This window comes from Otolemur garnettii, unplaced genomic scaffold (genome assembly GCF_000181295.1).
Source record: "Otolemur garnettii isolate 467f Iridium unplaced genomic scaffold, OtoGar3 scaffold00010, whole genome shotgun sequence".
NCBI classification, from domain to species: Eukaryota; Metazoa; Chordata; class Mammalia; order Primates; family Galagidae; genus Otolemur; species Otolemur garnettii.
The window spans coordinates 14,137,825-14,152,607 of NW_003852405.1; the positions used below are offsets into that span (position 1 = coordinate 14,137,825).

Consider the following 14,783-nt stretch of genomic DNA (forward strand, 5'->3'; position numbering starts at 1 on the left):
CTTGGGAGGCGGAGGCAGGAGACTCGCTTGAGCCCAGGAGTTGGAGGTTGCTGTGAGCTGTGATGCCACGGCACTCTGCCCAAGGGGACAGCTTGAGGCTCTGTCTCAAAAAAATAATTAATTAATTAATTAATTAATGAAATCAATAACCTACCGCTGATTCACAAAAGGGCTGGAAAGCTCTGCAAGCAGGCGAAAATTCCCAATGTAGGCCAGCACTCCTTCTTTCTAGACAATAAACACAGAAAACAACATCAAAAATTGTAAATGCTGAAGAAATATTCAATAGCCCCTTGGCATAATTCATCATTATCAAAGCTGACCAAGCAATTTTCTACCTTTCATTGCTAAACTAGCTTTTTTTACTTCTGAAATTCAGAAATATTTTTAGAATTCGACAATATTTTTAAAATAGTCTGTCACATACTTATGTTAACTATGTATATAATGTTCATGTGGGACACATAAACCCTGAAAATAACCATGAATAGCGGCACTCTCAATTAACTGTAGAAAGAATGACCACAAAGTATCAGGAATTTTAGAAGTTGGGGAATTTTATAACAATTAAACATCTTATAGGAACTCATTTTTAAATCCACTATTAAGTACAAGCACCTTAAAATCCTCAAGTGTACTGATCCTAAATAATATCTAAGCCCGTGAGCATCTTTGGAACTTTTCTAAAATTAACCATAATACCTAACACATCCCATCAATTTAATAATATGAAAAGCACAGCACAGCAGAGTTAATAAATGTTAGGGAACAAAGCTGGGGACAGTGGGAGGCTGAGGCAAGAGAATCGCGTAAGCCCAGGAGTTTGAGGTTGCTGTGAGCTATAACACCATCGCACTCTGCCGAGGGCGACAAAGTGAAACTCGGTCTCAAAAAAAAAAAAAAGTGAGGGGGAAAAACCCAAAAGTATACATTGTAAAAATTTTATTTAATATACTTCAAAATTTGCAACTAAGTAAACAGAGGCACTCCAGCACTTCCAATTAAATGAGGATTATAATTATATGCCAAAGAAAATATTCTTCTTGACTCCCAATACATACGATGAAACTTCAGAAACAATTTTTCTACTGGTTATTACAAGCTACCTGCCCAATGTGATGCATTGAAAAAGGTACATGAACTTTATTTCAAGCATTTCTCTCTGAAAATTATTTTAGGAACTTAAAATTCAGAGCTGGATTACAAGGATTAGCTTTACCAAGGCTAATCTACAACTTTTTATAATTTCTAATTCATTGCCCTTACTGAAACTGGGATGTGGAATGAGGAGGAAGGGAGAAGGTCTGGCCAAAGAACAGGCTGGATGAGTACTGTGTGCATAGGCGGTGACTAGTATGGTAGAGGTCACCAAGACACGCTGTACCAGTCCAAAACCACAAAGAAGTATGAGAAAGGTTTTGTGACCTTAGCACAGAAATATAAATAGGTACTTATTTAAGCAGACATTAACCATACTGTTTCCTTTCCTCTTACAATATATTTCTTTAAACAAGATGGAAAAAAGTACAGATTGATTTAGATATACACGCCGGTCTCACCTCACACCTGTCAGCCTCCCTAGGTATGTGACCATCTCCTCCATGAAGCTTATATTAGTTTGCTAGGGCTGTTATAACCAAGTACCCCAGACTATGTGGCTCTAGCAATAGAGATGCACTGTTGCACAGTTATGATGGCTGGAAGTCCAAGATCAAGGTGTCAACAAGGTCACACTCCCTCTGAAGGCACTGGGGCCTCTCTGCTAGCGTTCTGCAATTCTGCGGCCTGTGGTAGCCTCACTCCAATCCCCGTGTGGCGTTCCCTCTGTCTTCAAATTTCCACTTTTAATAGAAATAGTCATAGTGGATTAGAGGCCCACTCATCTTAACTAATCACATTTGTAACTACCCTATTTCCAAATAAGTTTACATTCCAAGGTTCTGAGAGTTAGAACTTCAGCTTGTATGAATTCTGCAAGGGACACAATTCAACCCATAACAATGCTCAATCTCTCAAATTCTTTTCTGTGCGTTGTGCCATAGGATCTGTTTTGGCTATCAGTCTCCCTAATTTAATATAATGTACCTTTCTGTCTGTAAGAACATGCTGTGATATACTAATACATGTATAAAATAATACATGGTATGTGAATTTTCATATACAGTAAAGGTAACTTCATCAGTGATATCTGGTGAATTCTGGTGTTAGTCTCATAACTGTTCTCATTTTCATTACCTAAGCCCTTAAAAAATACAGTCACAGTATTTACAGCGTTGTAGATTAACATTAACACTATTCAAAACAAATTGCAACAGTTCACCTAATAGGCAAAGTCAAAGATGGACTGTTACTGCTCACAATTATAACACACTTGAGTTGCATCAATAGGGTGATGCAACAGAATCTGATTCATTCTTATGAACTGCCAATCATAGTTGCCATGATTTTTACATCACAGAAAGAGGTTTCCCAAGATGCAGGGTTTTCAGTGGTAACATGGCAAAACCAGGACAGCTGTGGGCGGACCACTCCCATCTTCATTTTACTATAAATTCAATGTAATACATAGTAGAAATCACACGTGCAGCTACGAAACAATGAGAAAATTGCAAACATCTGACCTCTTTAACTTAGCCAGCAAAAAGAAGTAAAGATACAATAATAATAAACAAACTGTCATTTCTATTTCAAGCTCCTGGATATTACATGTGCTTTTTTAATGAAATAATTTGGTGACTTGTTCAAAGTTTAGGTGAATTTCCTTCCCCCCAAAAATTGGTTGAAATATTTAAGTTAAGAAGAGTTCAGAAGAAGCAATTGTGTTCAACTGTAGATAGTCCAAGCAAAAAAGAAATCTATAATGTTCTGTTTTTCTTTTCCTCCACTTGAATTTTTCAATAAATTAGGGCAAGGGAGAACGTTGGAAGGAGTATACAGCTAGAACATGACGCTTCGGGGGGAAACACATTCAAAGATAAAGTTATTTTAGTGATATTCTTCCTTGAACCAGATATAAAAACTTTTTCAATGTTTTATTAGTATGATCCTTCACTATAAGAGATTCATGTATGTAATAAACACGCACTATTTGTTTCTAAAAGATAAATCCTCTCATTTAAAACACTGGCCCTTTTCCTCTAAGTTTAAGGCAGTTCTTTCAATCTATTTTTTTCTTCCTTGTCTGATTTGTTGTTTTAAGTCTACAACATTCTATAAAACAGTGTCCGATGTTTAAAGACTACAGCAGAACAGATTGTGGCAAATGCCGGGCGTCCCTAATAGAGGATAAGTTTGAAAACAGCTTTCCTTTTTTAGCAGGTATGACGTAGAGCTGGCACAAATGAAGGGTGGTCATCTACCACCTCCACGTCATTCTTTTCACACATGGTTAAACCTAAAGGCAAAATTTAACGTATTTATCACTATTATGTTCCGTCTATTTTCAGCCTATTATTCCAGTAGAAAGCCTTTTTTAAAATGTGAATCATTGCCTACCATATTATTAGTTCTTCTTCCTAATTGTCTTTTAGTCATTTAATAAGCTTTTTAAAAACTTTTTATTGTGACAAAATGCATACAATATAAAATTTACTCTTGGCAACTTTATTTTTTGAGATAGAGTCTCAAGCTGTTGCCCTCCCTAGAGTTCTGTGGCGTCACAGCTCACAGCAACCTCAAACTCTTGGGCTTAAGTGATTCTCTTGCCTCTGCCTCCCGATTAGCCACAACACCCACCCATTTTTTTTTGTTGCAGTTGTCATTGTTGTTTTAGTTGGCCCAGGCCAGATTTGAACCCCCCAGCCTATATATGGCCTATATGTGGCCAGAGCCCTACCCACTGAGCTACGGGCACCACCCTATTCTTGGCAACTTTTTAAGTGTACAGATTCAGTGGCATTAAATACTTGCATACGGCTATGCAAAAATCACCACCATCCATCTCCAAAACGTTTTCATCTTCCCCAAATGAAACTGTGTACCGATTAGGCAATTCCTCCACACTGCCTTCTCTGTCCAGATCCTGGCAACCACACTCCTATTTTCTGTCTCAAAGAATTTGATTATTCCAAGTAATGCATATAACCAAATTCATATGATAAAATTGCTTTTTAAAAAACTAATGAAGAGCGAAGTATTGAGTTGGGTGGACGTGGCAGTCCTCTGGCTGACATCTACTTGACCAGCACACACCGAGGCCAATCTATCAAGTGTTTGCTTTCCCCACATTGAAAGGAAAATAGGATTCACAAAAGGCAAACCTAGAGGAAGGGAAATATCTTTGCTCAGGTAATTCCACTCCATTAACCTGTGCCCAGAGAGGAATGTGAAACAGTAACCACCGTACAAGGAAGGCAGGCACAGCTAGACTTCAACTCCTAAACCAACACTGAGGAATGTATCACAGGAGCTTTATTATGTCTAGAAATTATGGGAATGGTCACATCAGATACTGTATATTAAAAAGTGTTTAAAATATGTTAAAACAAATTCTAAAACAAAAAACACAGGTACATCCGTGTATATGCGTATAAACATAACACTTTTTATATGTAAATATTTGACACGTTTTGTTGAAGACTGACCGCTTAACATTGGTGCCACACTAATCCCTCAATAAAAACGTATGTGGTAAGAGAAAGTAACTGTGTATTTGTGCTTTCATATAGATTTCTATTAAGTGAACTGTAGAAATTCTAAAAAACAATTAATTCCCAGGCCTTACTTCTGCCAGTCTATTGCTCACTACTATATAAGAAAGTTTAAAATCTTTTATTTCAGTAGGAAAAATGATTTAGCAAGTCATTTGAGTTGTTAAAATATTTTTCATTAAACAATTAACATATTTTACTAAATGTAACTTTAGCAGAAAAAAGAAAACATACAAACCTTGCTTTAATAAACTATGTTAGGTGGCTACTTCTAACACCTACGTGATTCTTTTTTTTTTTTTTTTGAGACAGTCTCACTATGTCGCCCTCAGTAAAGTACTGTGGCATGATAGCTCACAACAACCTCAAACTCTTGGGCTTAGGCAATTCTCCTGCCTCAGCCTCTCAAGTAGCTGGGACTACAGGCGCCCACCACAACGCCCGCTATTTTTTGGTTGTAGTTGTCACTGTTGTTTGGCAGGCCCAGGCTGGATTTGAGCCCGCCAGCTTCAGTGTCTGTGGCTGGCACCCTAGCCACTGAGCTATAGGTGCCGAGCCTATTTTTTCTTTTTGTAAGACAGAGTTTTACTTTATCGCCCTCGGCACAGTGCCATGGCATTGTAGCTCACAGCAACTTCAAACTCTTGGGCTCAAGAGATCCCTTTGTCTCAGGCTCCCAAGCTGTAGCTGGGGCTATAGGTACCTGTGACAATACCTGGCTATTTTTTAGAGACCAGTCTCACTCTTGCTCAGGGTGGTCTTGAACTCCTGAGCTTAAGAGATCTGCCTGCCTTGGCCTCCCAAAGTGTTAGGATTATAGGCATGAGCTACCGCACCCATCCATGTAATTAAGTTTTGAAATTTTATCTTTTGAAATGTTGCTAAAACAATTACTATAGTTACCTAAAATGTTTCTTTAAGGCTATCCTAATGGAGGAAAAGGAGGTAATATAGTGGTTATATGTAAATGAGTTATATGTACTGAGTAATAGGCAACACTATCAAAATCCTTTTAAAAACAAGAGTTGTTTTTTTTTTTTTTTATGGCATTGCTGTGGAGATTTTTCTGCAGGCAAAACGCAAGACCAATATTTTTCTAATTCTCGTCTCCTGTAAATTACAACTTTGCTGAATCTGATATAACAAATCTTTCATTTTTGATACCACTTTATACACATTTGCTTGCAAATGTTTTTAAAATAGAAATACTGTGATAAAGCATTAAATAAGAAGCAAAGAGGCCAGGCCTCTCTGTGACTCATGCCTGTAATCTCAACACTCTGGGAGAGCAAGGCAGGAGGATAGCCTGAGGCAAGGCCGAGAGTTTCAGACCAGCCTGGGCAACACAGCAGGTCTCTATAAAAAAAAAGGGGGAGGGGGGACTGTAACCAGCTATAGTGACATATGCCTGTAGTCCTAGCTACTTGAGAGGCTAAGGCAAGAGGATTACTCGAGCCTGGGAGTTCAAAGCTGCAGGGAGCTATAATTGCACCACTGTGTGAGACCCTGCCTCTAAAACAAAAACAGAAAAAGAAAAAACACATTCATACGCTTAAAGCGTCACATTTCACCTAATATCCTGAAGTATATCAAGAGCCATATGGGCCATCTGAAACCAAATTTTCTTCCTCAATTACAGCAGAGTGGTTTAATGATTAGACAGCATAAACCTGTGAAAGAGTTGGGAAAAGACGCATGTTTTCAAGTTTAAGTGTTTTCTAAATGTATTATATCACTGTCTAAAGATATAGTTTGATGGGGGAGAGAAGGTGATTCACAAAGAACACAGAAAAAAAAAACTGAAGGCTATAAAAAAAGTCAGGAAGGATGATGGTTCATCCTTAAAAATAAGACATCAAAGCACGAATGTGTTCAGCCCGCCATGCTTTCCTTGATAATTAGTATTAGTACCCTGTCCCAGGGGTAAAAACTAAATATCAGGGAAAAAAACTATAAGATTTTTTACATCTCTCTATAGACAAAAGATTCTTTAAGCCCTAAATTACGCTGACAGAGGATTTTAAAACTTCAGTAAATATAATAGAGAGAAGTACGAAAATAGTGATCAAGATATTATATATTATATATTATATAACCCACAATACCTTAAATTCAAAAGAATCTCACTTTTCAACTATTTCTTCAGTAGGGCATACATTTAAAACCTACAGGGAGCTTGCTTCTATTCACTTTAAGTTTTATTTAGTTCCAATAACAGAATCATTTAAGAGAAAAGCTTACTGGGAACAGCTTAGACAGTTACCCAAGTATGGAGTCGAAGTCCTTCCCAAATACCGGTTCTCACCAGTGGTAAGAACTGAATGACCATGTACACCAAAATATTGTAATTATTATTTTTAGCCCTATTTAGCATAACAAAATGTACAAAGTAATCTTGGAATTCTCTGCAAGAAGAAAATCTTACATTCGATGGGTAAATGTAAGATTTGTAAGTAACATAGGATCTATCCTATTTTTCTGTCTTATTTCCCTATGAATAGATTCACTTTTTTAGATAAAGTTCATACTAAACAGAACATAGGAACATATAGCAAAAAAAAAACTTCAGATAAAATGCAGTTGATGGCCTTCACTTAACAACTTACAATAAGATAGTTAATTAATTATTATGTTTTTAAAGGCATAAAATTCCAAGGAGGAAAATGGTATTTACCCCACATAACTGAACATTGAACCTGCCAATCCAGACACAATCAGCCATATGCCACATCTGTGATTTCAGTGGTCAATACAGAACAGAGTATAGTTTTTATTTTGTTTTTCTTTTTTTCTTTTTTTTGAGACAGAGTCTTCACTATGTTACTCTCAGTAAAGTGTCATGGTGTCACACCTCACAGCAACCTCAAACTCTTGGGCTCAAGCGATTCTCTCGCTTCAGCCTCCCAAGTAGCTGGGACTATAGGCACCCACCACAATGCTGGCTACTTTTTGTTGAAGTTGTCATTGTTGGTTAGCTGGCCGGGGCTAGGTTCAAACCCTCCAAGTTCGGTGTATATGCCTGGTGCCATAACCACTGTGCTATGGGTGCCAAGCCCAGAGTACAGTTTTTAAAACAAGCATATTGATTATTTAAATTTGCAATTTCAAATGGGTAACATGAAGAGATATTTTGATATATCTGATTCTTACAGAAACGATGCCAGATCAACTTCTTACTCACTAGCTATCTTTGTGTACGTCAACAAAAAGAAAACTTGAAGAATATTATTAATGTGCCCATGTATATAACTTTTTCTCAAAAGTTCTTCAAATAGGCTCGGCGCCTATGGCTCAACCGGCTAAGGCGCCAGCCACGTACACCTAAGGTGGCGGGTTCGAATCCCCAGCCCGGACCCGCCAAACAACAATGACGGCTGCAACCAAAAAATAGCCGGGCGTTGTGGCGGGCGCCTGTGGTCCCAGCTACTTGGGAGGCGGAGGCAGGAGACTCGCTTGAGCCCAGGAGTTGGAGGTTGCTGTGAGCTGTAATGCCACGGCACTCTACCCAGGGGGACAGCTTGAGGCTCTGTCTCAAAAAAAAAAAAAAAAGTTCTTCAAATAGTCACAAATATCCAGTAATGCAAGAATTTTTGTGGGTGGCGCCTGTGGCTCAGTGAGTAGGGTGCCGGCCCCATATACCAAGGGTGGTGGGTTCAAACTTGGCCCCAGCCAAACTGCAACAAAAAATAGCTGGGCGTTGTGGTGAGTGCCTGTAGTCCCAGCTACTCGGGAGGCTGAGACAAGAGAATCGCCTAAGCCCAGGAGCTAGAGGTTGCTGTGAGCTGTTGATGCCACGGCACTCTACCAAGGGCAATAAAGTGAGGCTCAGTCTCTAAAAATAAAAAAAAAAAAAAAGAATTTTTGTAAAGCAAATATAAGAATAAAGTCAGAAGCTACACTTAAGTTTTAAGAGAGAAAACATACAATGTATGTACCATATCTATTACATGAAATTCATACAATTCTTTATTTACATCATTTACAAATATCTATCTAGAGCTTGTTGGTATATCTAGGTTAAAAAATAATCAGTTGTGTGGGTGGCACCTGTCGTTTAAAGGAGGAGGGCGCCAACCCCGTATACCGGAGGTGGTGGGTTCAAACCCAGCCCCAGCCAAAAAAAAAAAAAAAAAACCTGCAAAAAATAAAAAATAAATAATAAATAATTGGTTGTGGAGAAACCTGGCAAACATGCAAAGAATACAAAGTTGCTAGTTTACAAATGCATATGTGGAAAAATCATTTTAGATATAGAATTTAACATTCTTTTTTTTACTTTTAGAAGACCCTGATGTAGAATGAATAGAATTTACTGTTCTTTATTGCCTGAGATTTATTGCAAAAATCCTCTGTTGACCTTAGCCTTGGAATTCTGATGACGTTTCTGAACACTATTTCCCCTACTGCTCTAGCCTACTAATATGTAATTATGCACATGCGTGGAATTATACGAAAAGAAGTATTTTTAGCTACTTACATGGGAATACACGTATGTACATAGCTGTAAAATCATAACTGGATCTACAAAGATGAACACCTATAGCTACACAATCCTAAAGGTTTTAAGTGGAAATTCAAGGACTTAGGGCAGGTGTCCTCAAACTGCGGCCCCCGGGCCACATGCGGCCCACCTAGGACATTTATCCGGCCCGCCGGGTGTTTTTGCTGCCACTGCCTGTCCTGCTTAGCAGCCAACTCATCCGGGGCCCGCAGCCCAGCCTTCCCAACAGTCTGAGGGACAGTGAACTGGACCCTGTTTAAAAAGTTTGAGGACCCCTGTCTTAGGGTAATCTGCCTATCTCAAAGTTTATGAATACAAATAGACATCTAATAGAGATGTACATGTAGTTATCATTTTAGTTAATAAGTAAGATAACTTATCACAAGAATAATCCCTGGATACATCTGGAGATGTCTTTATAAATAAAGAATTGTATGTTTAAATTGACGTTCACCTATGCCACTATCCCCAGTCTCATCTGCTTGCTCAGTGATCGTAAACCCGGGCACTCACCAGTAGGAAGAAGTATGCGTACAGTGCTGCACAATGGTGGACTATAAAGAATTTGTCACCAATCACTTTCCAGTACAAAATGAGAATCAATAAATCTGTAAGAAGGAAAACTAAGTTATTACAGAAGAAGAAAGCTGCATTGTTTTCCAAGTGTATGTAACTCTTCTGACAACTCAGCACCGTCTACTCTGAGCCCACCACACTTTGGTCCACCTCAGAGAGTCTTATGACCCCCTTTGTCACACAGCACCTGCTCCTTTATGCCTTGTCTGGCCCCCTCAACCGTGGCTTCTCCAGGACACAGGCCAAGCTGTAGGCACCTTTACATTCTCAGAATCTAGCACAGGGTCTGGCATATAGCACGGAACATAATTATTTGTCAAAAAGAGTAACTTGTTTACAGGGTTAAAGAAAAAGAAAATTTCAAGTAAAAATAATTTATAAATAACCATAATTGACTGAGTTTGTCACAACAATAATCTCAGCAGAGATGGATGGTGGTAGAAAAGGTACAAGATAACTAATACGTTCATAACACCACCTCAACAAAAAATATTCAGGGAATTAAAAACACAAATTAAATGTTAATTCAAATAGGAAAACTACCGAGAACTATGGCTATTAAAGACATATGGGCTCAGCGCCTGTAGCTCAAGCGGCTAAGATGCCAGCCACATACATCAGAGCTGGCAGGATCGAATCCAGCCCGGGCCCACCAAACAACAATGACAACTACAACCAAAAAATAGCCAGGTTTTATAGCGGGCACCTGTAGTCCCAGCTACTTGGGAGGCTGAGGCAAAAGAATTGCTTAAGTCCAGTAGTTGGAGGTTGCTGTGAGCTGTGATGCCATAGCACTCTACCCAGGGCAACAGCTTGAGACTCTGTCTCAAAAAAAAAAAAAAAAAAAAAAGGGCAGCGCCTATGGCTCAAAGTAGGGTGCTGGCCCCATATCCAGAGGTGGCAGGTCCAAACCCAGCCCTGGCCAAAAACTGCACAAAAAAAAGAAAAAAGAAGAAAATTATTTTTTCTGCTTAATGAATTACTGTGTTTTGGCATAACCCAATTTTTTGCTACAACTCACTTCTTGATGGCAGAAAGTTTTCTATTAAGTTCATCACTTTATCACTATTCCATTAGTATTGGATTTTCTTCCAGTTATTTAAGAAGTTTAAAAGTAACAACAGAGTTCCCTATAAAAATGTCCGTATCAGGGATCTGTTATTTCTCTCATTCTATTAAGATGACCCAAAACATCTTTTCAAATTGCAGGTCTAAAAGGCGTATTCTCAACTTTACCTCCCTCTGCCTCCCTGTAAAAAAAAGGTAACTCCAACCTCATTCCCTCCAGTAGGAGAGAAAGTACACCAGAGGAGAATGTGGGGTAGAAAAAGCCCATTGTCTTAACTGACTATGACTAAACAGTTTACTATTAAAAATTTTACCCAAACTATATAAAACCATGACTCTTGGAACACATTTCAAGGGCCCTGGAAAGTGAGGCTTAAACTTCATTAGCTGTACAGTAATTAAGCCTGAGAGATTTAGGACAGAGATCACTGTTAATAAAAAATGCACAGGCTTCAGTGGTGTGAGGCCCCACTCAGCAACTCTGATCTTCTATGAGAACCAGGAAGACAGCATGAAAAAACATTTCATGTTCTACCATCATCATAGGTATTTTTCCTCCGAATGGGTAAAAACCACTTCTCAACTAAATAAACCAAAAGCATAGATTATGTATTCTTTGTATAATTCCAAGAGTAGCCTAAAAAGAGATAGACAATCAACTTATCACATACCAGAAATGAGGTAGCCTGAAGCAATAGCAATGTTCACATTGACCAATGATGGATCACCCCTAAAATAGTAAAGAAAAAAAAATTCTTTATTTTAAATACATTAGTTATAGATGCAGTTACTTTTTTTTACTGAGACTCTAATATAATGATATAATGAAAAGGCTTTCTACAGATACTGCAATGGTAAGCTGCAGTTTTCGAATAAAATCATAAACACCCAATGACAGCTTGGTGGAACTGGATGCATCCTGTGGTACTGGTTCAAGTAGAAAGATGCTGTCCCCAGGATAACCTGAACCCACACCCCCTAAGGAAATTTAGTAGCCTTCCTGTCCAAGATGAACTGTTTTAATCAAGACATCTTCTGTATCCCCTACCCTCCATGAAGTTTATTCTAAACCTAAGGCAGTTTCCAAAACATCCCTGAAAATAAATCATCAACTCTTGGAATTTAATCAAGACAAGAATCCTCTAGCATCAAAAGCCAATCCACACTGAGGTTCCCAGTATTAGGAACAGACATCCTGGCTGGGCATGGTGGCTCACACCTGTAACCCTAGCAATCTAGGAGGCTGAGGTGGGTGGATGGCCTGAGCTCATGAGCTTGAGACCAGCCTGAGCAAGAGCAAGACCTTGTCGCTACTAAAAATAGAAAGACTGAGGCAAGAGAATTGCTTGAGCCCAAGAGTTGGAGGTTGCTGTGAGTTATGACACCAAGATACTCTACCGAGGGTGATAGTTTGAGACTCTGACTAAAAGAAAAAAAAAAAAGGAACAGACATCCTGAGGTAGCAAAGAGTACTCAGTATACCTTCTGAACGTGTTTATAACTATTCCCAGAAGCCCCAAATCCAGAGGCATAGACTAGGGTCTGTTTTGTTTTGTTTTAAATTAGGAAGTCTTATCCCTACCACCAGAAGGCATTTATAGTGGACTTGGTGGGTACCTAAGGGCCGACTCCAACTGACATTCCAATGTATTAAGTTACCTTAAACATGGTAATGCACGAAGTATTGTGTTACCTATGATAGACTTCTAACTGCATGAATAATCACAATTTCTTGTACATCTTAACTAAAAGTTTTACTAAAATAATTTGACCAAAAGACAACAAAATTTATAAATGTGTTCTCTTTGTGTATGCTTTGTTTGCAAGAGGACTCAACTGGAATTCCAGATGTTGATTTTTTCTGATTCCTTATACTGAATCAGAGACTCAACCTCAAAAAAATCATCTACCTCACTTCTGATTTTAAGGCAATATGGTATCATCACCATCATTCTACTAAGGACTAAAGGGAAATAATCAAAACAGTCGAGTTTCACTCTGCTGTTTTGATCCCTACACATATAAAGATCCTATAGTTTTGCTCTACTAATGCTATTTGGTCCAAAAAACAAATACAAATTATCAGTTTTTTATCTGATTTATAATGTGAATTGCTACTAATGAAATTAACATAAAATAAAACCAACAGCTAAACTACCAATTTTTATCTGCAAATATGGCCCAAGAAAAGTAGACCTGATTTTTTAACAGTATTAAAAAATCAGCTTGGCACCATAGCTCAGTGAGTTACCTGTCACATATACTGAGGCCGGTGGGGTTTAAGCCTGGCCTGGGCCTACTAAACAACAATGACAACTGCAACCAAAAAATAGCCAGCCATTGTGGCGGGCACCTGTAGTCCCAGCTACTCAGAAGGCTAAGGCAAGAGAATCACTTGGGCCCAAGAGTTTGAGGTTGCTGTGAGCTGGGATGCCACAGTATCTACTGAGGATGACACAGTCAGACTATATCTCAAAAAAAAAGGCAAAACTATCAAAAATTATGTTAGGTTAAAGTTTGATAAGGCAAAAATTGACCAATGAGTCAAATCTGTTATAAAATTTACTTCCCAAAAGAACTGGTTCTGCTGATAGTCATGTTCCTAAAATAAAAACTAAAATTATAAAAAAGCCAGAAATTGCATAGGTAGGGTATATAAAAATCTGGTCAAGGAACTTGAGTTCATTAATGGATTTACTTTGAAAAGTATCTTCCCAGTGCAAATGTATCAACATTGGTATAATAACTTCATAAATATTTAGGAATAAAAACCAACATCCTTGCAGTCAAATGGCGGTAGTCGAAAGACCTGGTTAAATGGCCCTACATCTTCCAGAGCCCATGACAACCACAATCTGCTGCACAGTTTTCTCAAAATATACCTCTTCCCTCAAACTAAACTGAACTAAGCCTTCTGATACAATGCCAAGAAGTACAGTTTGCAAAATTTCTGACACTGAAATCCCACTTAAATTTTTTCAGAAAGAACCATCTCACAAATTATCCTATTATTGCTGAAAATAGCTATTATTAGTGCTTCAAATCTTCTCAGATACTAAATTCCTCTCACATGGCCATCTATAATTCTCATTTTCTCTCTTTGATATCGAACTTTGGGTCAAACCTAAATGTGAGGACAAAGTCTTAAGTAAGTATTTCCAAGCTGACTCTCCTCTCTTAATAATGACTTAGTTTTGCTCAGAATAGTGGTTACAGTGACTTGGTTTTCCTCACTAACACAGCACAAATGTTCACATCATCATTGTCACATTCTCCTTGTTTGGAACAACAACTGCTATACTAAGGCAAAATGACCCTCTTCTGCATTCGAATCTAAAATAGATCATTTGAATGCACTTTGCTAAAATAAGTCTGAACACAAGCATTTTAATAAAGCACATACCACCAATGTTTTCTGTTTTAAAGTAAGGGATGTTCTTATTAATAATTAATATTAAAACATAAATCAAATTGGCAATCTTGGAAAGAAACAGCTTACCAAAGTGGATCAACTATAGTGGCTTCATCAAATAAGAAAATGTATAGGCCAAAAGTCCCAACCACCAAAGAATGGCATGTAGATACTACCCTAAAATAAAACAAAACACAAAGATTTTAGAGTCTTTGCAATAAACTTTAACTCATTCTGTCTGGCAAGACGTTTTGCATTCTGAACAAATTACACCTTGAAGCATTTAAGTATAGGAGTGAAGTACATCTAAAAGTATCATACAGAACTGTCATTTAGAACTCCAAGGGCCACAACTTGACTGTGGAATAATAACAAGGAAGATGCCCAGGTCTCTAATTTCTTGCTAGCAAACTGGTGAATCACTTCTCGGTTAAAAGTTCTAAGACAGAGGAACACGTGATGATAGAGGTAAGACCTCTACCCTCTTCCCTGCTCCAAGCTCCACCCCCAGCAGCATCACTACAGGAAGAGTTTCCTGCCCCAGTCGCTGGGAATGACTTCTCAAACTACTGGCCCT

The 14,783-nt window shown here is 38.3% G+C and overlaps 1 protein-coding gene across 2 annotated transcripts in view; it reads right to left on the minus strand.

Annotated features, from left to right (window-relative positions):
- The window catches only part of LOC100942881 (transmembrane protein 56), a 64,858-nt gene that overhangs the window by 15,857 nt on the left and 34,218 nt on the right, over positions 1–14,783 (minus strand). For both annotated transcript variants that reach the window (XM_003784135.2, XM_023509854.1), the window contains exons 3-6: positions 14,294–14,383; positions 11,466–11,524; positions 9,664–9,758; positions 155–228 (exon numbers count right to left, since the gene is read on the minus strand). In XM_003784135.2, the coding sequence (XP_003784183.1) occupies positions 155–228; positions 9,664–9,758; positions 11,466–11,524; positions 14,294–14,383 (318 nt within the window). The remainder of the gene's footprint in view (positions 1–154; positions 229–9,663; positions 9,759–11,465; positions 11,525–14,293; positions 14,384–14,783) is intronic.